This window comes from Calcarisporiella thermophila (genome assembly GCF_041956535.1).
Source record: "Calcarisporiella thermophila strain CBS 279.70 unplaced genomic scaffold VTP21scaffold_3, whole genome shotgun sequence".
Classification (NCBI taxonomy): Eukaryota; Fungi; Calcarisporiellomycota; class Calcarisporiellomycetes; order Calcarisporiellales; family Calcarisporiellaceae; genus Calcarisporiella; species Calcarisporiella thermophila.
Genome location: NW_027192193.1, coordinates 941,467 through 961,368, shown reverse-complemented (window position 1 = coordinate 961,368; position 19,902 = coordinate 941,467). Strand labels below are relative to the sequence as shown.

Genomic DNA, 19,902 nt, shown 5'->3' with positions numbered 1-19,902 from the left:
AGAATGGCTTTTCAACTGTGTTCTAATTTTATTGTGACGCGTTTTGTATTATTGTGGCTTAATTTCCGATCCATTAGACCTTCCCGAATATATGGTGCGTAAGTTAGGGTCTAAAGAAAGACTACAATTAGAGATGAATTCCTTGTCTGGAGGCATTTCAGATAGAATAGAGTACATTTCTATCGACGATGGATTTTCGACGGAGACTTCAGAAGAGCAGGTTTACTCTGAAAATAGTTGACTTTATGATTGCACTTTTTTCGTAATAACTACAATTTTGTAAGTAGGGAGAGGTCGAGGCTACCATTTTGACATTTTATCAGCCTTATCTCGCTGGTTTGAAACGTATTGAAAAGTATGTGTTCTAACACCTTACGAGAGATCCTGTTTTTCTTTCGCTTCCATACTCTCCCCACACCTCGCTCATTATATGTATGCTGTACGCAGGGTGAGACTAAGACGTGATCTCCATATTCCGTTTCTACTACGCGGAATAAACCAGTTGGGCCAAGGATACACAAGCCTTGACGCGAGTAAACCATGGTTAATGTATTGGATGCTACATTCATTGGATTTATTAGGGTTTGAGATCGAGAAAGATATTATTGAAAGGTATGGCATATTAATACTAATATTAATAGAAATAACCACTTTGCTTCTATTAATCACTTTAATTACACTATTCAACTTTTTTTTATCTACTTATTTCCTTGGTTATTTACGCGCTTGTTCTATTTTGATATTTGCTGGTAATAGAGGAATTTCTACTATTGCCCGCATGCAGAATCCTGACGGTGGGTTTGGAGGCGGTCCCGGTCAAACTTCCCATTTAGCCCCTACTTATGCGGCCGTTAACTCCATTGCCATCCTCGGGACAGAGGACGCATTCCGTATTATCAATAGAGATACCCTCTATGCGTTTTTAATGCGAATGAAACAGGAGGATGGATCATTTATTATGCACGAAGGGGGAGAAGTGGATGTTCGGTAGCCATTTTATAAATGAGTATAATAATAGTAGATGAGTAGACCATAACAATTTTTTCCCCTCTCTATTAGAGGTTCATACTGCGCTCTATCAGTAGCAGCACTCACTAATATACTAACTCCTGAGTTGGAGGAAAACGTAGCAGAGTTTGTTGCAAGGTGTGTAAATGATAGTGGTGAAGTCACTTAAGGACATTCTGCCTAATTTTATACTTCCACCTAGTTGCCAAACATACGAAGGCGGAATTGGTGCTTGTCCCGGTTCAGAAGCTCATGGGGGTTATAATTATTGCGGTATGGCCGCATTGGAGTTATTAGGGAAGCTTTATCTTTTGGATTTCCCCCGGTTATTGGTATGCTTGGTTAAAGTTATTTCATCAACAGGTTCTGTTAAAATTTCTCTATTGATATCAGAGTTGGGCAAGCCAGAGTCAAATGAATTTCGAAGGTGGATTCCAAGGCCGCACCAACAAACTTGTGGACGGATGCTACTCATTTTGGCAAGGTGGAGTTTTCCCACTACTTGAGTCGGAGCTTCTGCGAAGAAATAGGTGGAGCGAGGAGCTATATGGACGAGGTAATGGTTTTTTTTTTTGTAGTTCGTATATCACCTAGTGACAGACTCAATGAGGGGGGGGGGTCTGATGATTATTTAGATGCTTTACAAGACTATCTGCTGGTGTGTTGTCAAGGGGGACGAGGGGGAATGCGTGATAAGCCCGGAAAGTATGCAAACATTTTTATTTTTTTACGGCAAAGTCTCTTTGTTAATGGCTTCGCATTGTATTAGACCGGTTGATTATTATCACACATGTTACTGCCTCTCAGGCCTTTCTACATCTCAGTATCACATCCTATACAACATAGAAATGGCGCAAGCATTAGAGAAAAAATTCGAATCCAAAGTCCCTGCTGGAATAAGATCTTTAGTATGGCAGGAAAGTGGGACCCGAAGCGTGAGGGGAGACGCCTGCAATCTACTAGTGGCAACGCACCCGATACACAATATCACACTTCCACGTGTAAAGCGTATGGTATCCTATTTCTACAGTGATGCAGTAGTAAAGATTTCTCCTAGTGGGGATAACCCACTGCCCTAAAAACTTAAGGATTTTCCATTGGATTAATTGTGTGTGGTTTTGAACATTTAAGGGAATAGACCGAGGGCGAAGGTTTTTGTAAAGATAATCAATTCTAGGCAGCTATTAATAAACCCGAGAGTGTATTATTAGTTGAGATGACACAACTGAATTTTTGAATCTCGACTTAACCGCCTCTTAGTAGAATGTGTGATTTCTTAACATGTCAAATTTGGCGTGGGGATGGAGTATCTGAAACCAGTTTGACTTGGGCATTTCCAAAAACCCATTCTCACGTGTCAAATTTTAGGGAGAAAGTGATAGAAGATTACTCGGCTGCTTCCCATTCATTCTCTTCTCCAGGAGATGGCCTGGGGAAGAGAGCAGTGCTTCCAGATCCCCCCTCTTCTTCTTGTTGTCTATTTCGAAGAGAAAAGGTGAAAAACATACAGAATCTACTAAGCTATCGAAATTTAATCTCTTTTTCGGTATTCCGACTCCAAATTCATTTTTGTGGAGAAACCCCGAGAAGGTTTTGGCCCTATCTAATGGCGCTTGTCTCCAAAAACCACCGGATTCAAGCCCTTTTTTACGTAAGTTGGCGGTATCCCTCAGGACAAATCTCCTGGGAAAAGGCACAACTGTGTGCCTAGAGTCCCAAACATTTCGATTCGTTAGCCGTTTGTGAGGAACCGCGCCTCTATCCTCTCCTTAATCTCCCCGTAGTTCTTAATCGAAACCTAGATGACATTGTGCCTTTGTGTTGCAAACTTCCAGTTTTAGTGCTGTACGACTTAGGCGAGGGTGTCCGCATAATCATCTGTTTGTTAAGCTTTCCCAAAGGCACACACTCTCCTATTCATTTTTAGCTCCAACGTGCACTGATCATTTTCACAAGTTAGCTTGCACTCTTTTCCTAGTCGTTTAGCTCGAAAGAAAACAACGGCTCTGCATCTTTTTCTCTCAAGCCAACATAATAACGTATACTATGTATATCAATAAACGAGTCCCCCACTCACTACCTTCCCCACCTCAAATATTTGCCCCGGAACAAAACATTTCTTCGCCATTACATTCCTCGCCCAACGCTAACCGGCAGACTTTGTCCCAACTCCACCCACATCATTACGACACAACCTCCCTTAATTCACCAGCAGACCACATGGATTTTCTTTCGCTCGAAGTGCTTGATAACTTTTATATTGACGAGTATGAAGACGAGTATATTGGTAGAGTATATTCATTTGGTATAGTAAGTCTGTAATTCTAATTGAATTGTATTTTTTTTTTTTTTGGTTAAGATGCTGAGCTCAACCATCGCAAGCGCGAGGCGGCAGCACAAGAAATATTCCAGTCAGAACGCACTTATGTCCACGGCTTGCGCAAATTGCGTGATCTGTTCTACTTGCCTATGACCGCCCATGTTAAAACGGGCAAACTTATGTCTCAGGATGAATTTCAGACAATCTTCTCGAATTTTGAAGAGATTTTGGAGCTACATGAGCAGCTGCTAAATGATCTCTGTCATCGGTAAGTAGGCGAGAATCTTATTGTGTGTCCTATCTTAGCTCACCAACTGTGACCACAATAGGAGACTGATCTGGGGCCCCGCCCAGCTAATTAGTGATATCTTCTTGCGCTATGTAAGTAAATCCGGGATTTGTGCACACAGGTAATTTGAAAATAACCTTATGTTCCATCCTAGGAATCAAGTTTCCAAATCTACGGCTACTATCTGCAGAAATTCCCGCTGGCTGTGAGGGTTCTGGAACGGCTGCAAAAGTCGAATTCCAACTTTAGGCGTTTTTTGGAAGTAAGTTTATGACCGCTTAGCCCTCACCCTCAACCCTAATTTAAAAGTTATTCTCCCCGTCTTAGCAATGTTATCGACACCCACGGCATGAACTCCTCAATTTACAGGCTTATCTCTTGCTGCCCGTCCAACGCCTCCCGCGGTACAAGCTTCTTCTGGAGGCACTCTTAAAGCGCACTCCCCCGCTGCATCCTGATTACGCAAACCTTCAGTATGCATACCAAAGACTTACCTCAATAGCTGAAGAGATCAATGAAATGTAAGCGTGATTACCCGTAGTTCGTTTCATTACGGCATTCTGACTTAATTCACGGTTTTCTAGGGTTCGCGATTCAGAGAACCGGCGACGCGTTTCTCAGATTCAACCCCTCCTATATAATCTTCCTATCCAGCTTGCCTCTCCTTACCGTCGGTTCGTCGCCCAATCTGATATGTACAACGTTAATCCTATGATCGCAACCAATCTAGAGTCACGATCCTATATTCTCTTTAACGACTTACTTCTTGTTTGTAAACGCAAGGACAAGGGCTATGTTGTAAAGCAGTTTGTAGACATGCATGGCGTCTCTGCAAGAGCCGCACAGGAGCGAGTAGTTGGGCATTCGCTCTGCTTCGAAATAAGAAAATCAAAGGGCGTTTTGTTGGTGGTCAAAGCCCGCACAGAGGAGGAGCGACACAGATGGATTAACCATTTGAACGAGGCGGCGAGTGTGCTTGATATCCCTTCGAGACGGCTATCTGAAGCATCGACGGCAGTGACTTGTGCGCCTGAGTTAGCAGATTTGCAAAAAAGGGAAGGTCGAGGCTCGATCGAGAGCTGGTTCACTGGGAGCACAAAAGTAAGCTCAATAAGCAAACCTATGACAACCCTACCACTCCATATGACGAAACGAAGATAGTTGCCTTTCTTAGTCGCTTCTTTTGAGTTTCTTAAATTATATGCCTTTATTCCACACTAGTATTACTGTCTATATATACTCGTTTTCTTTTTTCTTCTTTGTAGCATTTTGTTCTTTTAGTTGCAACTGTAATATGTTTGCGATGAATATTTATTTCATTTTGGAATAGTTATAGGGGCATATTGGTAAAAATATATAATTGTATATTTTTTTTTTGAATTACATACTGACTATCAATAACTCCCAGCACTATATCAAAGTGAATAGAAGAATCACGCAAGGAAGCCCATGCTAAAACACCAAAAAGATAGCCAAGTATTTAGAAGGAACAAAATGGTCGATTTTATTATATCCTATTGTTTATCCGCTATTGTTTTCACACTCTCCGTCTTTGCTAATCAGTATTGGACAAACTTAAGATCTTAATAGTGCAGTAAAATGCCCTTTAAACATCAACAATATCTAGAATATCAACTTACCAACTTTCCAATGAAAATGGCATTTACCGATTAGTGAATTAGTGAATTAATTAATATCCTCCAGTTAGATTCGAACGTCATAACTCAGAAAAGATATATGGCAGTCGCGCTAAAATCTCTTAAGAATCCATTAATGTGACTTGTTTAAGGTATACTATTATTTGCTGTAGATGCACTAGCTACTATACCCTACAATACACCATGATGCCTCTGAGTCCTCTTCCAGATGATCCTGAATATGTCGGTATTGTTCCGCAAGTAAAATATCCTGAAGATTTTACATGATTTATCTTTTTTTTTTGGCTGATTATAATCGCTTTAGATAATCGAGGATGACGACGATGATCGTCTTCTTTCGAGCACGACCTTCGAGTTTTTCACGCCAAAACCAGTGTTATATTCTGAAGCGCTGTAAGTTATTTGTATTCATCTGAAATTATATTAAATCACTATTTCAATGGCCTGGTTTTTCTTCATGTATTTATTGATTGTTGCAAGCAGAGACACATACGTAACACAAAATCAGGACGAACATAAAGATCCACAGGAGGAAGAGGACCAACTTTTGACGCCAATTCGCCGTAGCTCTCGCGTGCGAAAAGCGCCCGAGTATTTTTCTAGTGTAGTTGAATCACCAACTGTAAATTTTAAGCGGCGGAGAGATCCAGTGTACGAGAACTCTATTAAAAAACTACTGCAGGAGAAGGAACAACGAGCGAAGATTGGATTCACGCTAGAACCATTAGAAAATATCAAGGTTCTCCCTTTGCTTACAGAGTTTATATGAGGAGGGTGTTAACATCCTCTTCCTATCCATTTTCAGTTTAATGATGATATAACGGAGCACAGCTTACAATTTGATAGAGATCAAATTTTGAATAATATTCTCTCAAACGAGCAAAATGAGCAGCTAAGGCAGGTTTGTAGACCCTCGTTTAGTAACCCCCTATGGACATCATTCAAGTGTTCCCTCTGTTTGTCATCTGTTTATTATCAGGCCCTCTCGGAATCTTTTCGTGATTTCCAAGAGAAAACTTACTTATTTTTTGAAGAGCGGAACAATGATTGCCATAATGTGAGTTTGATGGAATCCACGCTAATTTTTTCATACTACTTGGTTATTTACATTTATGTTTTATATTTATTAGCTGTCTTATCTCTTGAGAATACCACGAGATTCCGAGCTTAAAAAAAGGATGAAAGACGATTCTTACTTAAAACTTATCTATGACTGTTCTGAAGGTATTGACTGCTTTCATTCTTTTCGTTTTGAACTCTTCCTAAATATTGTAATCTTTATAGCTGAGGAGGGTCGAAAAATGCTTCTTTGTGGCGGCTGGATTGAGCGTCTTTGGAAAACAAAATGGGAACCGCCAGCCCCGGTGTTGAGATGGTTATTAAATTTAGGTATAGTTACTCTTTGACATGGGCTGATTCTGAATAATTTATTGATCTGGCTATAACCACAGTGTGCTTTGAAGTCGACAAAAACCTCGTGCTCTCTGCCTTTGAACTATTAAGAGAGTATTTTGCAACTGTGAGTTTAAATACGCATGTCTCTATCTCCTTGATCTGGCTAACTAGTTAGCATTGGTTTCTATCTTCGTAGTCTTGGGCTAAATCCGCTTTTTTTGTCCAAATTGATCAAATTGTGCTCATTTTACGAAAGTTTGGCGCCATGGAGGACTCATTAAAACAAGAAGTGCTGCTAAGGGATGTTGTCGAAAAGAATTTAGGTAAACGAATGGTTAGAAAAAGTAAATACGCTTTACGAATGATTGAATTTTTGTATTTGCACAGAGAAACGAACACTACCTAACTTGCTCAATTTTAAACTGTTCATCCGACTCCTCGGGGACTCGGTAGCTTCGAGGTGACTAAGAATAATAGTGCATATTTGACTGTCAGTTATTAAGTGTTGTATGTGATCCACTTAGACGTGCATACTACTCCCTTGAGTCCATTCGCTATCTTATTATAATATTACTGAGATGCTCGCTTGATAGATGTGTGCTTGAAGTGCTTTTTGATATTGAAGTTGCTCTAAAGTTAATATTGGATGCATTCTCCCAAGGCGAGTGGAATATGCAAGTAAGTTTCTTCTCAGATTTAATATCTTTGTCCAATATTCATATGACCTTCGCTTTTTAGATGATATCAATTAGTCAGAGGCTATTATCTTCTTGTCGACACTCACCGTGCCTTGTTGCAAAAATGCTCAAGGCACTTTCGCCTGTACATCCGAGAAGCCAGGCTCTTCGCAGCTTAGTTGCATACCAATTTTTAGTTCCGAATGAGAGAGGGTCGATATCGATGAACAAGGTAGTTTACCCTTGAATGATTGCGCCTTTCTTCTTCTCAAGCATACAATGACTAATTATATTAAAAGGACGAGGCTGTGCAAAAAATATCTTTACTCCCACTGGTTGAATTACTTTCTAGTTTGAACTCGCCCTTTCATATCGATGAGAAAACGAACTATGAAGACATATACTGGCATGCTGTTCTACTAGGCTACGTGCTCTTCTCCAAGGAAGTGTTAGACTCTGATAAGGTACAAAAGCCATTTTTGACTATGTATGAGTTGCAAATTTGAATGAGCTGCTATTTTGTAGGAGTCGGCTAAAAAGATTATTACACGGCTTCGGCAGATACACGATAGAATCCAAGATGGGCGTGCGACTTTTTTGGACCGCTCTAAAGTAAGTTTTATTACCATCTACCAGTGTAATAGCTATTATTAATATTACTGTTTAGGCAAAGGAGATCATACAACGCCTTTTTATGCGGCTCTTTTATACCACTGGTCAAAGTTATCAAGCAAAAGGTTTAAAGCAACAAAAAATCCCATGGGGGACCTCGCCAGGAACGCTTAAGCAGATGAATGACAGCGGAGCTAGAACCGAAGAGGAAACGACTGTCAGCGATGCGATTAGCGAGGATATTGAAAGAGATGGGTTATAGTAGTCGAAGGGCTAGACCCAAATAATGTAGAATAACGAAAGCGAGTGCATGCAAAATACGAATAATGCAATTGTATCAAGGTTGTAATCGAAGCCGTAACTCAGTGTTAAAGAAAGACCTATATTCGCCTGGTGTTTCTTTTTCATAACACATGGGCGCTTGCAATAACCGGAACCGAAAAGTTAGCATAATTTGGACAGAGTATAGCAAAGTTCATTTCATTGCATACTTGTGCGGTTTGGTAAAAGATACGAACGGAGCTTGTTTTATTAATGTCCCTACTGAAGAGAAGGAATCTAGGCTCGTAGTGGATGGATTGATTTGAGGAACCATCTCTGGTAGTGAATAAAGTTTGGCTCTCTCCCCCAAAGATTAAATGTTCTCCATCAATCGACTTGATGCCGAAAACTACATTGATTCAAGCCGATACAGAAATTATAGACGAGGTTCCTCCCGACATATTGGCTTATATCAAAAGATTCTTCGATATTACTACAATGGATCAGGTTAAATTAGGCAGTACACTCGAACAATTATCCTAAAAATAGTAGTCTACAAGGAATTTTATACTCTCAATATGTTTAAACTTTTCGCCTTGAATTATTATTACCTCTTGGCTTTCTTTATAGCTGCCGCTTCTTTCATTCCACGCAAATATAAATGATTTAGTCAAAGCTGCAAGCTCTCATCAGCTCCAAGGCTATAGATACATTAATCTTTCGTTTTTCTCGTGCTCGCTAGAGTAATAAAAGGGTATTTTTCGATTATTATTTTTTCTCCAAATATCTCCCAACTTATTCTTGGTTATTTTTGCCAACTTGATACGCTACACACGGTGAGAATAGTGGTTGGTTGTCGTTATTTCGAACGGATCGGATTTTCATAGGATAGATAATTACTTGGCTATTGCGGTATCGTTTTTTGAACGTGTCCAAGTTTATTTGACCCTTCGAGAATTTATTGAGAAAAAAATATCTGGAGAGCTTTTCAACCTACAAAAGTATGAGTAGAATCAGTAGCGGCGAAGAAATTGTCTGGGACGTTGGAGAGGACCCTGAAAGCGCCACTTCCCCGTCCACGGTTCCCTCACCACCTCAGACCCAAAATTTTATATTCGACCCTCTGTCAGTGATACGGGGTTCGAATGCGAATCGTTATCGGCCATGTAGCCCAACTTCTCGCACCCTCCTTCAGCAATTTGAACATAAACATCGTCAAACCAATGCCAGCAATTTCTCTCCCTCGTCTGGCCATAGCTCTACCACTACCTCCACAGTGCATCCTTCTACTTCATTTGATTACTCCTCTTTGCCCATTCAGCTGGTCTACCAAAACTATCCCGCATGGCGCGCCGGCTCGAATACTTCGATTTCCGTAGAGGAGATCAAAGAAATATTTTTGGATTTATCAAGGAGATTTGGATTTCAAACAGACAGCGTCAACAATATGTTTGAACATTTTATGAGCATGCTTGATTCACGTGCTTCAAGGATGACCCCCATCCAAGCACTCACGACGTTGTACTCGGATTACCTAGGTGGGGTTCAGGCCAATTATTGCAAATGGTATTTTGCCGCAGAGATGGACAAGGATGATGCACAATGGAGTATCGGCGACGAAGAAGTAGAGTCATTGGAAGAATGTGAGTTCAATAAATTAATGGAACGTTGGAGCAAACGGATGCTGGAGTTGGACGACCATCAGCACACAAGGCAGCTTGCGTTATATTTTCTGATATGGGGCGAAGCATCGGTGATCCGGTTCGCACCTGAGTGCCTGTGTTTTCTCTTCAAGTGCGCACTTGATTTTGATGGTAGCGCTTCTGATTCTTTAACGCAGCAGAAATTGGAGGGCGACTTTTTGCGTGAAGTAATGTTGATAGAAATAGTAATAACTATGCTAGTTATTTACAGAGATTACTATTGCTTTGTCGATACAGGTTATTACACCGTTATATCTCTATATTCGAAATCAAACCTATGAGATGGATCAACGCGGAAATCACGTAAAGCGCGAGAGGGACCATGCGCGTACAGTGGGGTTAGATGATGTGAATGAATTTTTTTGGCATCGTGAAAGCATTCAACGCATTGTGTTATACGATGGCACCTCCCTAATGCGTTTGGCGCCCAAGGAGCGATTTGCACAACTAAATGCGGCTGACTGGGACAAGACCTTTCGAAAAACTTATCTTGAACGGCGCACTATGCTTCATATTTTTGTCAATTTTTCGCGAGTGTGGATCATACACGCAGTCGCTCTCTGGTATTATACTCTGTATACCTCACCTAGTCTATATGTTTCGCCTGAAAAAGAGATTGCCGCACAAGAGACAGCAGTTCAGTGGTCCATCGTGGGCTTAGGAGGAGCCGTTGCAACGCTGTTGTTAATGCTCTCTTCTATTTGCGAGCTTTATTTTATCCCCATTTATTATTGGAGAAAGATTGCCCGCATACTACTTAGACTCCTACTTCTAGGGCTGGTGTTATGTCTTAACGTTGGGCCCACAGTATATATAGTCTTTTACCAGCGCAGAGGGACCCTATCAAAAGTAGTTGGAATAATACAATTTTTTATCGGGCTAGCAACCTCCACCATAATTAGCATTTTACCCACCTCCTGTTTTCCAGGAAGGAAATGTCAAAGGTCGGACTCCAGACGAGGACTGGCAGAGCGCTTTTTTACGGCATCCTATCCAAAGCTTTGCAGAAGCGAACGTGCTTTGTCCATTATGCTTTGGATTTGCGTATTTACGTGCAAGCTACTTGAGTCTTATTTTTTCATGTCCCTTTCGTTTAAAGATGCTATACACGCAGGTATCAAGTTGAATATCACCAATTGTTCTGGCATTTTAAACAGTATGCTCTGCCGCAATATACCCTCGGTAATGCTCGTGATAATGATTATCTTGGAATTTGTGCTCTTCTTCCTTGATACTTACCTGTGGTATGTCATATGGAGCACGATATTCTCTATATCTCTCACTTTTTCACACTCGATTTGTGCGCCATGGCGGAATATTTTCTCCCAGCTGCCTAATCGCATCTATGTGAAACTGCTGGACGTCGAGGGTATGAAGCGGTGCAAACCTAAGGAAATGGTGGCACAAATATGGAACGCCATTGTGATTGCGCTGTATCGAGAGCATCTGATTTCTTCAGACCATGTTCAAAATCTCCTTTATCAGCAAGTCAGTGCTTATATAATGGTCTATTTGATTACAAGTGCACACTGAAAGTTTTTTTTTGCTGAATAGATACGAAATGAAGATGGATCTGGGATAAAACTGAAACCACCGAGCTTCTTCGTCTCTAAACAAGACGATCGAAGCAAATCCGAATTTTTCCCCCAATATCCGAGCGAGGCAGAGCGGCGTATCACCTTTTTTGCTCAATCCCTCTCCATATCCCTTCCTAAGCCGCGTCCGATTGAACATATGCCCTCTTTCACTGTCCTTACACCACATTATGCCGAGAAAATCCTACTGTCGCTACGAGAGATTATACATGAGGAGGGTGATACTCGTATTACATTGCTCGAATACTTGAAACAGCTTCATCCTGGTGAATGGGAAAACTTTGTGCAAGATACCAAGCTTATGGATGGAGAGACAAGATTCGAGAACTTGCAGGAGCATGGCATTGGCTCAATGAAGTATCCTGGATCGGGGCGGGCCGACGAAATGGCACTGCAATGCATTGGTTTTAAGAATTCTGAGCCGGCATCAGTGCTTCGAACGCGTATATGGGCGTCTCTTCGTGCCCAGACACTCTATCGCACCTTATCGGGGTTCATGCAATATCACCAAGCAATTGAGCTCCTCTATCGCTTGGAGAACCCGGATTTCGTGAAGCTTTTTCATAGTTTTCCGGATCAGCTAGAGCAAGAGCTGCGCACCATATCATGTCGAAAATTTCGCCTGGTAGTTTCGATGCAGAGATACGGGAATTTTACGGATGAGGAATACGACGATACAGAGTGGTTGTTGCGTGCCTATCCTGATCTTCATATCGCCTACCTTGAAGAAGAACCATCTGAAAACACCGGAGAACCCTCCAGATTTTTCTCAGTATTAATCAACGGACATTGCGAAATGATATCCAATGGGAAAAGAAAGCCAATATTCCGCATTCAACTCCCGGGATATCCGATTCTAGGTGATGGGAAGGGGGATAACCAAAATAGTTCAATCATTTTTACGCGTGGAGAATATCTGCAATTAATCGATGCTAACCAAGACAACTACCTGGGTAAACATAAAAAAACAGCTACGTAGATATTCGTCTTTTTTCTAACTTGATTTTCTCTACCATTAAATAGAAGAATGTCTTAAGATAAGAAACATCCTAGGTGAATTCGAAGAAGACCAGCAAGAAGCAGCTGGAGAGGAGGAAAAGTCACCAGTTGCAATTGTCGGGGCCCGAGAGTATATTTTCTCGGAAAATATTGGCGTTTTGGGGGACGTGGCCGCAGGCAAAGAGCAAACATTTGGCACCTTGTCTCAGCGCATTATGGCCAGGGTAGGAGGAAAGCTGCACTACGGTCACCCAGACTTCCTCAGCCTTCCTTTCATGACAACAAGAGGAGGCATCAGCAAAGGCCAGAAGGGGTTGCATTTGAATGAAGATATCTATGCTGGAATGATGGCTTTCAGTCGAGGCGGACGGATTAAGCACTCTGAATACTATCAATGCGGGAAAGGCCGCGACCTAGGCTTCTCCTCGATCTTTAAATTCGCTGTTAAAATTGGAGTCGGTATGGGAGAGCAAACTCTCTCACGCGAACATTACTATCTCGGCACACAGCTCCCGCTGGATCGCTTCCTCACATTTTATTACGCGCACCCAGGCTTCCACATCAACAGCATTGCCATCATGCTCTCTCTCCAACTATTTATCCTCGTTCTCCTACTACTTTCCGTAATGAGTAGTACTCTGACTTTGTGTGACCCTGTCAATTCTCCAAACACGGAGCTAACTCCTCCCGGGTGTCATGACCTACTACCTATTTATGACTGGATTAAACGATGCATTCTATCGATTTTCATCATATTCAGCGTGGCGTTTATTCCGCTCTTCTTACAAGAAGTGATGGAGAAAGGGATTCGATATGGCATAGTGCGACTAGGAAAGCATTTCTTATCCTTGTCACCTTTATTTGAAACTTTCTTAACCCAGTCATACAGCCACGCAATGCTTTCGAATTTAGCTTTCGGCGGTGCACAGTATATCTCCACTGGGCGCCGGTTTACAACATCGCGTGCTCCTTTTTCCCATTTGTTTGCCCAATTCGCTGAGCCAAGCATTTATTTTGCAATGCGCATATTCTCTATGCTTTTGTTCGTCACTCTCTCTACCATAAACGTAGGAGGATTGCCGCACCTTACGTATCTCTGGGTGTCTGCGTTTGCGCTTGCATTTTCTCCGTTTTTATTCAATCCGCACCAATTCTCCCTCGTGGATTTTCTACTCGACTATCGCCAATTCCTACGATGGATGTCTCGCGGGAATCACTGGAAGCACACGGATTCCTGGATCATTTATTGCAGAATGTCACGAACAAAAGTCGTGGGATTAAAGCGAAAACGTCTCGGAGAATCAACCCAATCCAACACGAATCAGGGACGAATCGATAAGTTGTCCGTACCAACCTTGCTAGGAAATGGCTCTCGTGCAGGGTTTTTTGCGATTTTTTTCAGCCAAATATTCACGCCCGTCTTGATTGCATTCATATGTGTCGCTGCATATGACTTCGTAAAGAGTATTCCCGTTGATACCGAGGATGTTGAAGTCAAAGAAAAGCGAAATGCAGTGTTCCAGGTGCTTGCGCTGGCTATTGCTCCAATTGTTGCCAATGCAGGTGTTTTAATTGCGCTTTTTCCAACCTCGTTGTTGCTCGGAGGTATTTTCAGTTTCTGCAGTAGCTGTTGGGAACGTCCCAAGGTGCATTCCGCTCGTGAGCGGTGTAAAAAACATTCTGGGTTTGGTGGATATGTTGCGGGTGCCGCCCATGGCTTTGCCATCATTAACATGCTGGTCGTTTTCGAGTTGCTTTGGTTTTTAGAAAATTGGGATCCAATACGCGCCATATTGAGCATGCTGGCGGTAGCCAATGTGCAGCGGTGTCTTTTGAAAATCTTAGTCTCGCTTTTACTGACTCGTGAATTCAATATCGATGAAGCAAACCGGGCTTGGTGGACCGGGCGGTGGAATCACTTGGGGTGGTATGCTCTCTCACAACCCCCACGCGAGCTTGCGTGCAAAATCATGGAGATGACACTGTTTGCCACCGATTTCATAGTAGCCCATGTCCTCCTCACTATCCTTTTTATTTTCTGCCTTATACCCTATGCTGATCGGTGGCATTCCATGATGCTGCTATGGCTCCGACCTACCGCAAAGTACCCTGCTTTCCGAAACCCAATATACTCGCGAAAGCAACGCAAAAAGCGAATAAGACGTGCAGTACTCTTCGGCATGATATTCGGTTTGATTATGATCATTCTAATCACTTTAGTATTAGTACCATTAATATTCGGGAAGAAATTCGTACACTTGGTTGATATCGCCAATTTACCATTCTAGATTTTGTAGTTTGTATTTTTTTTTCTGCCTTGTGTCATTTTAAATTCTGAGTATAACGAAAGGGGAAAAAATATCATTTGGTTTAGCAAATACTCCGTTTATTAACATTCAAGGTAGAGTTGAAATTGAGTTTAAATTAATAAACTTAATTTCTGATTGAGAGGTTCTAGTATTTATTTACTGAAAAGCGTAAAATAAACTTACAAACACAGTGGTAACCCTCACTCAATTGTGGCGATGTCCTTGTCCACCAAAGCCGCGAATAGCAGTTGGGGAGAGTTTTTTGCTATTGTTGGGTTTAACTGAATTCGTAGTCTTGGGGCTAGTACCAGGAGAGATGGGGGCTTTCTTTGGTTTCTTTGTTGATTTCCCTTTGATTTGGTTGGTAGCGCTCTTACTGTTGCATACCTGTGTGTCTTTACGTTGGTCGAAATACTTGCGCCCATGAGCTATGTCCGAATTAATTCAGAGTTTAGGAGAATATGCTATGGAAATAAAATATTATTTTGGACAACTCACTTGGATCCTTATGGAACTCAGGAATAGTTGGATAACCTGGATAATTAGCAACGGCAAGCTCCTTCCCTTTCATGCAAGATTTAGTGGGTCCTATAATAAGAAGAAGTACTTAGTGGATTGAGGGGATAATGCTGCAACATTTCATGTTTGTCAACCACCATCAATATTGACGTCAGCGCAGTTCTATTCAATTACGAAAATAAAGATTCTGTAAGCATAGGGCACAGAGCTTGTGAATCCAATACGGGACAAACCATATAATATTCTCTATTCCCCAACGCATTCACCCAAGTCCAGGCAAAAGCTTTAAAGAGAATTTAGTGTCGATTGTAGGATGGAGCCTAGAAGTGGTTAACTTACTCGCTTTTCCAGCTGGTGCGGAGGCGGGAATGGGCACAGTATAATTTTTCGAAAGCGGACATTCCTCCATAATCGTGTGGAATACGACGAAATCGGAGCCAGGATATTGAAGTGCGAACTGGCAATGCCCTATATCAAATAGCACCAGTTATAACTATCCAATATGTACTCATGAGATTCTCCGGTCTCACCTCCATTGTGGGTTGCCGTTCCCACAATTTGCACCTGAATATTGGAGCCTGCTTTAAGTGTTGTTTCTGCAGGACCCTCTGGGAAGTTACGGCAAGGGAAGGGCCACTATCAAGAAAAGTTTAACCCATAGTATATATCTTGCATTAAGATGCTATGTATTACCTGGTCAGGGTTCAAAGGACTCTTCATATCATAATCAATTTGGCCAATACTCTTATAGTAGCTGCGGAAGTGGAAATGATTTCCATTATTACCTAAAGACACGAGACAACCCCAATGTTAACCTACTTGCTATATTTGCTTCGACGGGGAGGGGGATATGCCACTTCCATATGTGCCAAAACGGCAGTTGAGAGTGCCAATAGAGCAAGAGAAAATAGGATCAAGTGGGAGAACATTGCTTTAATACGACAATCTTAAGGAGCGTGAAGATAGTTTGTCTAGGAGAAAGATGAAGAATGAGCGAGAGGTTTCTACTATAGGTTAGTAGGCACATCTTCAAACACCTGCTGGCCCTTTTATATTAATCCTCTAACAATTTGTGCGATGATGGGTGGAATATTTGAGGGCATGCGCAGACGCGTGATCTTCAACCCCAGTAACTTTATCTTTTCTCTCGCACTTTCATTTACAAGAGAGGCTGGGATAATCGACCAACCTCGATTGGCCCTCTTTATCATTTGAGAATGCTAAAGTTAAGATTTTTCGATAGATGACACCTAGAATAATTACGGTGTAACTGTTTTCTGTCAAACCTATCTCGCGTGACAAGGGAAGGTAAACTCAGGTTGAAAATGATTATGTAAAGCTTACATTGGGGAGGTTGATCGGAGAAGGATAGATCTCACGAATTTTATAGAGGTGAAATATGGGAGCTATTCAATATGATAATCTTGAGTTGTGTGGCCAGCATCAAATAGGCAATTTAATTATGAATCATGTGAGGCAATTTAGCCTCAATTGCAAAGAGATGGAGATACGTACGAATTCTTTTTCTCAATATTCACTCAATGCTCCCTCAAGTAACGAAAAAAGGAGTTAATCGGAGACAATTATTCAGATTCACAGAGAAGAGTGAACCTCTTATTCAGGAATTATAGAGCTTGATCTTCATCTGACACAAATAAAATAGCTAGACACAACAATAGGAGAGGAAGGGAAAGAATATAACTGTGAAGGCAAACATAATTAACTAAATGATATCTCGTTATTCAAGCAACATATATGTCATATTTAGCAACCAGTGCGTTGGAAATATAGGGGACTAATTCTCAATTGACATGTTTCCTTCAGCCGTAGGCGTCTGCTTCGGCCTCTTATGGTGCTTGGATTTCCTCGTTCCCTTGTCAGCTGCAATTCCAGTGCGTCCGACACACACCTCAATATCTTTACGGTTATCAAAGTATTTACGACCGTGGGCTAGATCCAAATAGTCCAAATTTTTAATCGCAAGGAAATACAGAGGTGAATAAAGATAAGACCACAACGTACTTGGGTCCTGGGAGAATTCAGGAATGGTGGGATAGCCTGGGTAATTAACTACAGCCAGCTCTTTCCCTTTCAAGCAAGACTTGGATGGCCCTATTTCAAATAGAGAGTCAAAAGAGAGATTCAAAGGAATTTCTCTAATAGAAAGCTGCTAGCACCTTCAATGATAATATCTGCACAGTTCTATATTGAAGTGGAGGAAAGTTTTAAGGACTTAGCAAAACTGCATCTACGAAAATTCGAACTGACCATATAGTATTCACGATTTCCGATGGCATTTACCCAGGTCCATACAAACACTGATAACAAGAAAATAATTCTCAGTAAACTCTTATAATCTTTAATAACAGAGACAATCTCAGTTATGTACCTGCGTTTCCGGCGGGAGCGGTAGAAGGAATAGTAACAGTATACTGTTTATCAAGCGGACAACGCTCCATGAATGTCTCGAAAACAACAAAAGGCCCATTGTTATATTGGAGGGCAAACTGGCAGTGTCCTTATTGTACACTTAATGAGATAACGTTGATCAAGTTGAATAGGATCAATATTACCTCCTCCATGTGTTGCAGACCCTTCGAGTATCACACGTAAACTCTGCCCAGCCTTGAAAGTAACCTCAGCAGGACCAACAGGATACCCACGACACGGGAATGGCCACTATATATCAAATAAAAAATTAGAGATTTAGTTATTTGCCAAATTGACATTTGCTACTTGTCTCGGGTTAAGAGGAGCGTTCATATCATAATCAATCTGGCCTTTGCTTCTATAATAGCTATAATAACGAAAGAAAATCAACACGTATTTCCGGTGGCAAAGCCATTTATACAAACGGGCTATATTTGCTACGGCGAGGAGCAGGGTATCTCATCTCCATGTGAGAAAACACAAGAGACGAAAGGTTGAGTAAAACGAAAGAAATGATCAAAACTTTCGAGATCATATTGCTTAAGGAGAGAAGTATTAGAAAGAAAGGATAGGATTTGTTTTTTCTTTAGATAGCTGGAAGTTGTTGGAATCGAACTTTTACTAACCACACGGCCCTCTTTATCCATCCTCTTTTATACTGGGCCAGGATCATGCCTCATTTTAGATTTTGAGGTCATTATTCTTTTTCCTTGGTTTTCATGAAAATTTCCACTTTTTTTAGAAAACGTTGAAATGGAGTGTATTCAGTATCATTAGTAGTCAATTACGTTATTTCTCCGTTTTACTTCATCCAGCCCTTCCAACTTTAACATTGATGGATGGAGAAGTAAACCCAATAATCCATTGCTGAATTCAAGGCGATTCAGCAAGCTTCTCAAAAGTATTGAGATATGCATTTTACAATGAACGTAAAAGGCCCTATCCATGAATAGTTCTTAGCTAATTCACCTCACTTTTCCATGCAGATAAAAACCTTTTCATCGCCTGCATTTTTTTTATTTTTCCTCAAACGCTATCTTGGATGGCATTTCCCTCTACCAAGCAAGGTTGTTATAGTGTAGATCCAAGAAATCAAAACAATTAACAAATCGCATCTCGTTCATTTTCTTTCCAAAGTAAACAAAAATAAAATAGTGTATTGGCTTATTCTTGGTGAAGCCCTGCTTCGCACTTTTCGACTAGTGCTCTTAGCTCCTCCTCCAATGCAGATTCGACAAGCCGACCCTCGGTATCGAACCACGCGCTAAATGAACGCGAAATGGAGTTGTTAATAGGCTTTGAATTATCGCTTGACTTGGTCAGTGTGGCATTAATCTCGTAAACGTCAGAGTACCGCTTATGATGCGCATTAATACAGAGTTTGAAAGGTGTCTAAAGAAACGGTAAAGCACACTTAAACAAGAGCCATTTGTTGAAACATCACAAAATCTGCTTACTTTAGCACCCTTTTTTGTTCCCTCAAAGATACAGTGCTTTTCTACAAAGTAAGAGTAGAGGATGGAGGCGGAGCTGAGGACCGCGTACCTAAATGAAACACATCTAAGAAATCTATCATTCGTGATGAAGAAGTGAAAATAGCAATGTACATACCCCACAACGCAAACCCATGCGACAAGTTTAGACTCTTCAAACGAGTGCACATATCCATGATAGAAGGCATAAATAGCTAAGATGCTTGCAATATAGCCAAGAGCCAGACGGATATCGACGTGACGAAAGTTTTGGACGTAGCCAGACTTTTCGGTCAAGTACTATAATAACAACATAGATAAGTAAGATAATAAAATTGCACATGTGGATTTTTATTTTCTAAAGAAAGGGTATTCTACCTTGCTAATGTGGTCATCGCAAGCAATTCTTAGCTCCGATAGATTCCACTTACTCACTCGAATCTCATCAGTATTCCCGGATGTTTTTGAGGTGTCTATATTTCAAAGAGAGAATGTGCTTAGATTCATGTCATTCATCTGGTGCGGAATGTAGGAGACATTACCGCTTTTTGTCTCAGGCATTGTGGGTTGAATACGGAAAAGAACGCAGAGGAGAGCTGAATTTTCTTTACTTCTATAACTGTGCCACGTATTCGTTTTCCACGCGACGCGTTCG

The 19,902-nt window shown here is 41.2% G+C and overlaps 7 protein-coding genes across 7 annotated transcripts; 4 read left to right on the top strand and 3 right to left on the bottom strand.

The window, feature by feature from the left end:
- Nucleotides 1–91: 91 nt before the first annotated feature.
- Nucleotides 92–2,087, top strand: VTP21DRAFT_7278 (uncharacterized protein; the record flags this gene model as incomplete). The annotated part of the gene is made up of 9 exons (XM_069398001.1): nt 92–220; nt 288–355; nt 448–612; nt 757–987; nt 1,060–1,146; nt 1,211–1,340; nt 1,402–1,564; nt 1,644–1,713; nt 1,778–2,087. 9 exons carry the CDS (start codon nt 92–94, stop codon nt 2,085–2,087), a joined length of 1,353 nt encoding a protein of 450 aa, XP_069255505.1.
- A 967-nt stretch (nt 2,088–3,054) lies between these two features.
- VTP21DRAFT_7277 (uncharacterized protein) lies at nt 3,055–4,778 on the top strand (the record flags this gene model as incomplete). The annotated part of the gene is made up of 6 exons (XM_069398000.1): nt 3,055–3,295; nt 3,368–3,596; nt 3,658–3,709; nt 3,772–3,879; nt 3,945–4,138; nt 4,202–4,778. 6 exons carry the CDS (start codon nt 3,055–3,057, stop codon nt 4,776–4,778), a joined length of 1,401 nt encoding a protein of 466 aa, XP_069255504.1.
- A 680-nt stretch (nt 4,779–5,458) lies between these two features.
- On the top strand, nt 5,459–8,221 carry VTP21DRAFT_7276 (uncharacterized protein; the record flags this gene model as incomplete). The annotated part of the gene is made up of 15 exons (XM_069397999.1): nt 5,459–5,515; nt 5,580–5,668; nt 5,759–6,014; nt 6,081–6,176; nt 6,255–6,332; nt 6,406–6,499; nt 6,560–6,664; nt 6,727–6,794; nt 6,867–6,993; nt 7,058–7,130; nt 7,195–7,348; nt 7,409–7,579; nt 7,647–7,811; nt 7,873–7,959; nt 8,015–8,221. The coding sequence occupies 15 exons, from the start codon at nt 5,459–5,461 to the stop codon at nt 8,219–8,221; spliced, it is 1,827 nt and encodes a 608-aa protein (XP_069255503.1).
- A 1,002-nt stretch (nt 8,222–9,223) lies between these two features.
- VTP21DRAFT_7275 (uncharacterized protein) lies at nt 9,224–14,805 on the top strand (the record flags this gene model as incomplete). Its single annotated transcript, XM_069397998.1, has 6 exons — nt 9,224–10,090; nt 10,161–10,772; nt 10,852–10,967; nt 11,081–11,411; nt 11,478–12,471; nt 12,542–14,805. 6 exons carry the CDS (start codon nt 9,224–9,226, stop codon nt 14,803–14,805), a joined length of 5,184 nt encoding a protein of 1,727 aa, XP_069255502.1.
- Nucleotides 14,806–15,030: 225 nt separating this feature from the next.
- On the bottom strand, nt 15,031–16,274 carry VTP21DRAFT_7274 (uncharacterized protein; the record flags this gene model as incomplete). The annotated part of the gene is made up of 8 exons (XM_069397997.1): nt 15,031–15,254; nt 15,325–15,414; nt 15,483–15,507; nt 15,579–15,628; nt 15,685–15,813; nt 15,876–15,981; nt 16,039–16,099; nt 16,165–16,274. 8 exons carry the CDS (start codon nt 16,272–16,274, stop codon nt 15,031–15,033), a joined length of 795 nt encoding a protein of 264 aa, XP_069255501.1.
- Nucleotides 16,275–17,140: 866 nt separating this feature from the next.
- Nucleotides 17,141–18,899, bottom strand: VTP21DRAFT_7273 (uncharacterized protein; the record flags this gene model as incomplete). The annotated part of the gene is made up of 8 exons (XM_069397996.1): nt 17,141–17,295; nt 17,368–17,457; nt 17,523–17,547; nt 17,614–17,663; nt 17,735–17,863; nt 17,919–18,024; nt 18,073–18,142; nt 18,835–18,899. 8 exons carry the CDS (start codon nt 18,897–18,899, stop codon nt 17,141–17,143), a joined length of 690 nt encoding a protein of 229 aa, XP_069255500.1.
- A 40-nt stretch (nt 18,900–18,939) lies between these two features.
- VTP21DRAFT_7272 (uncharacterized protein) lies at nt 18,940–19,808 on the bottom strand (the record flags this gene model as incomplete). The annotated part of the gene is made up of 5 exons (XM_069397995.1): nt 18,940–19,167; nt 19,233–19,320; nt 19,387–19,547; nt 19,626–19,720; nt 19,790–19,808. The coding sequence occupies 5 exons, from the start codon at nt 19,806–19,808 to the stop codon at nt 18,940–18,942; spliced, it is 591 nt and encodes a 196-aa protein (XP_069255499.1).
- Between the last annotated feature and the right edge of the window lie 94 nt (nt 19,809–19,902).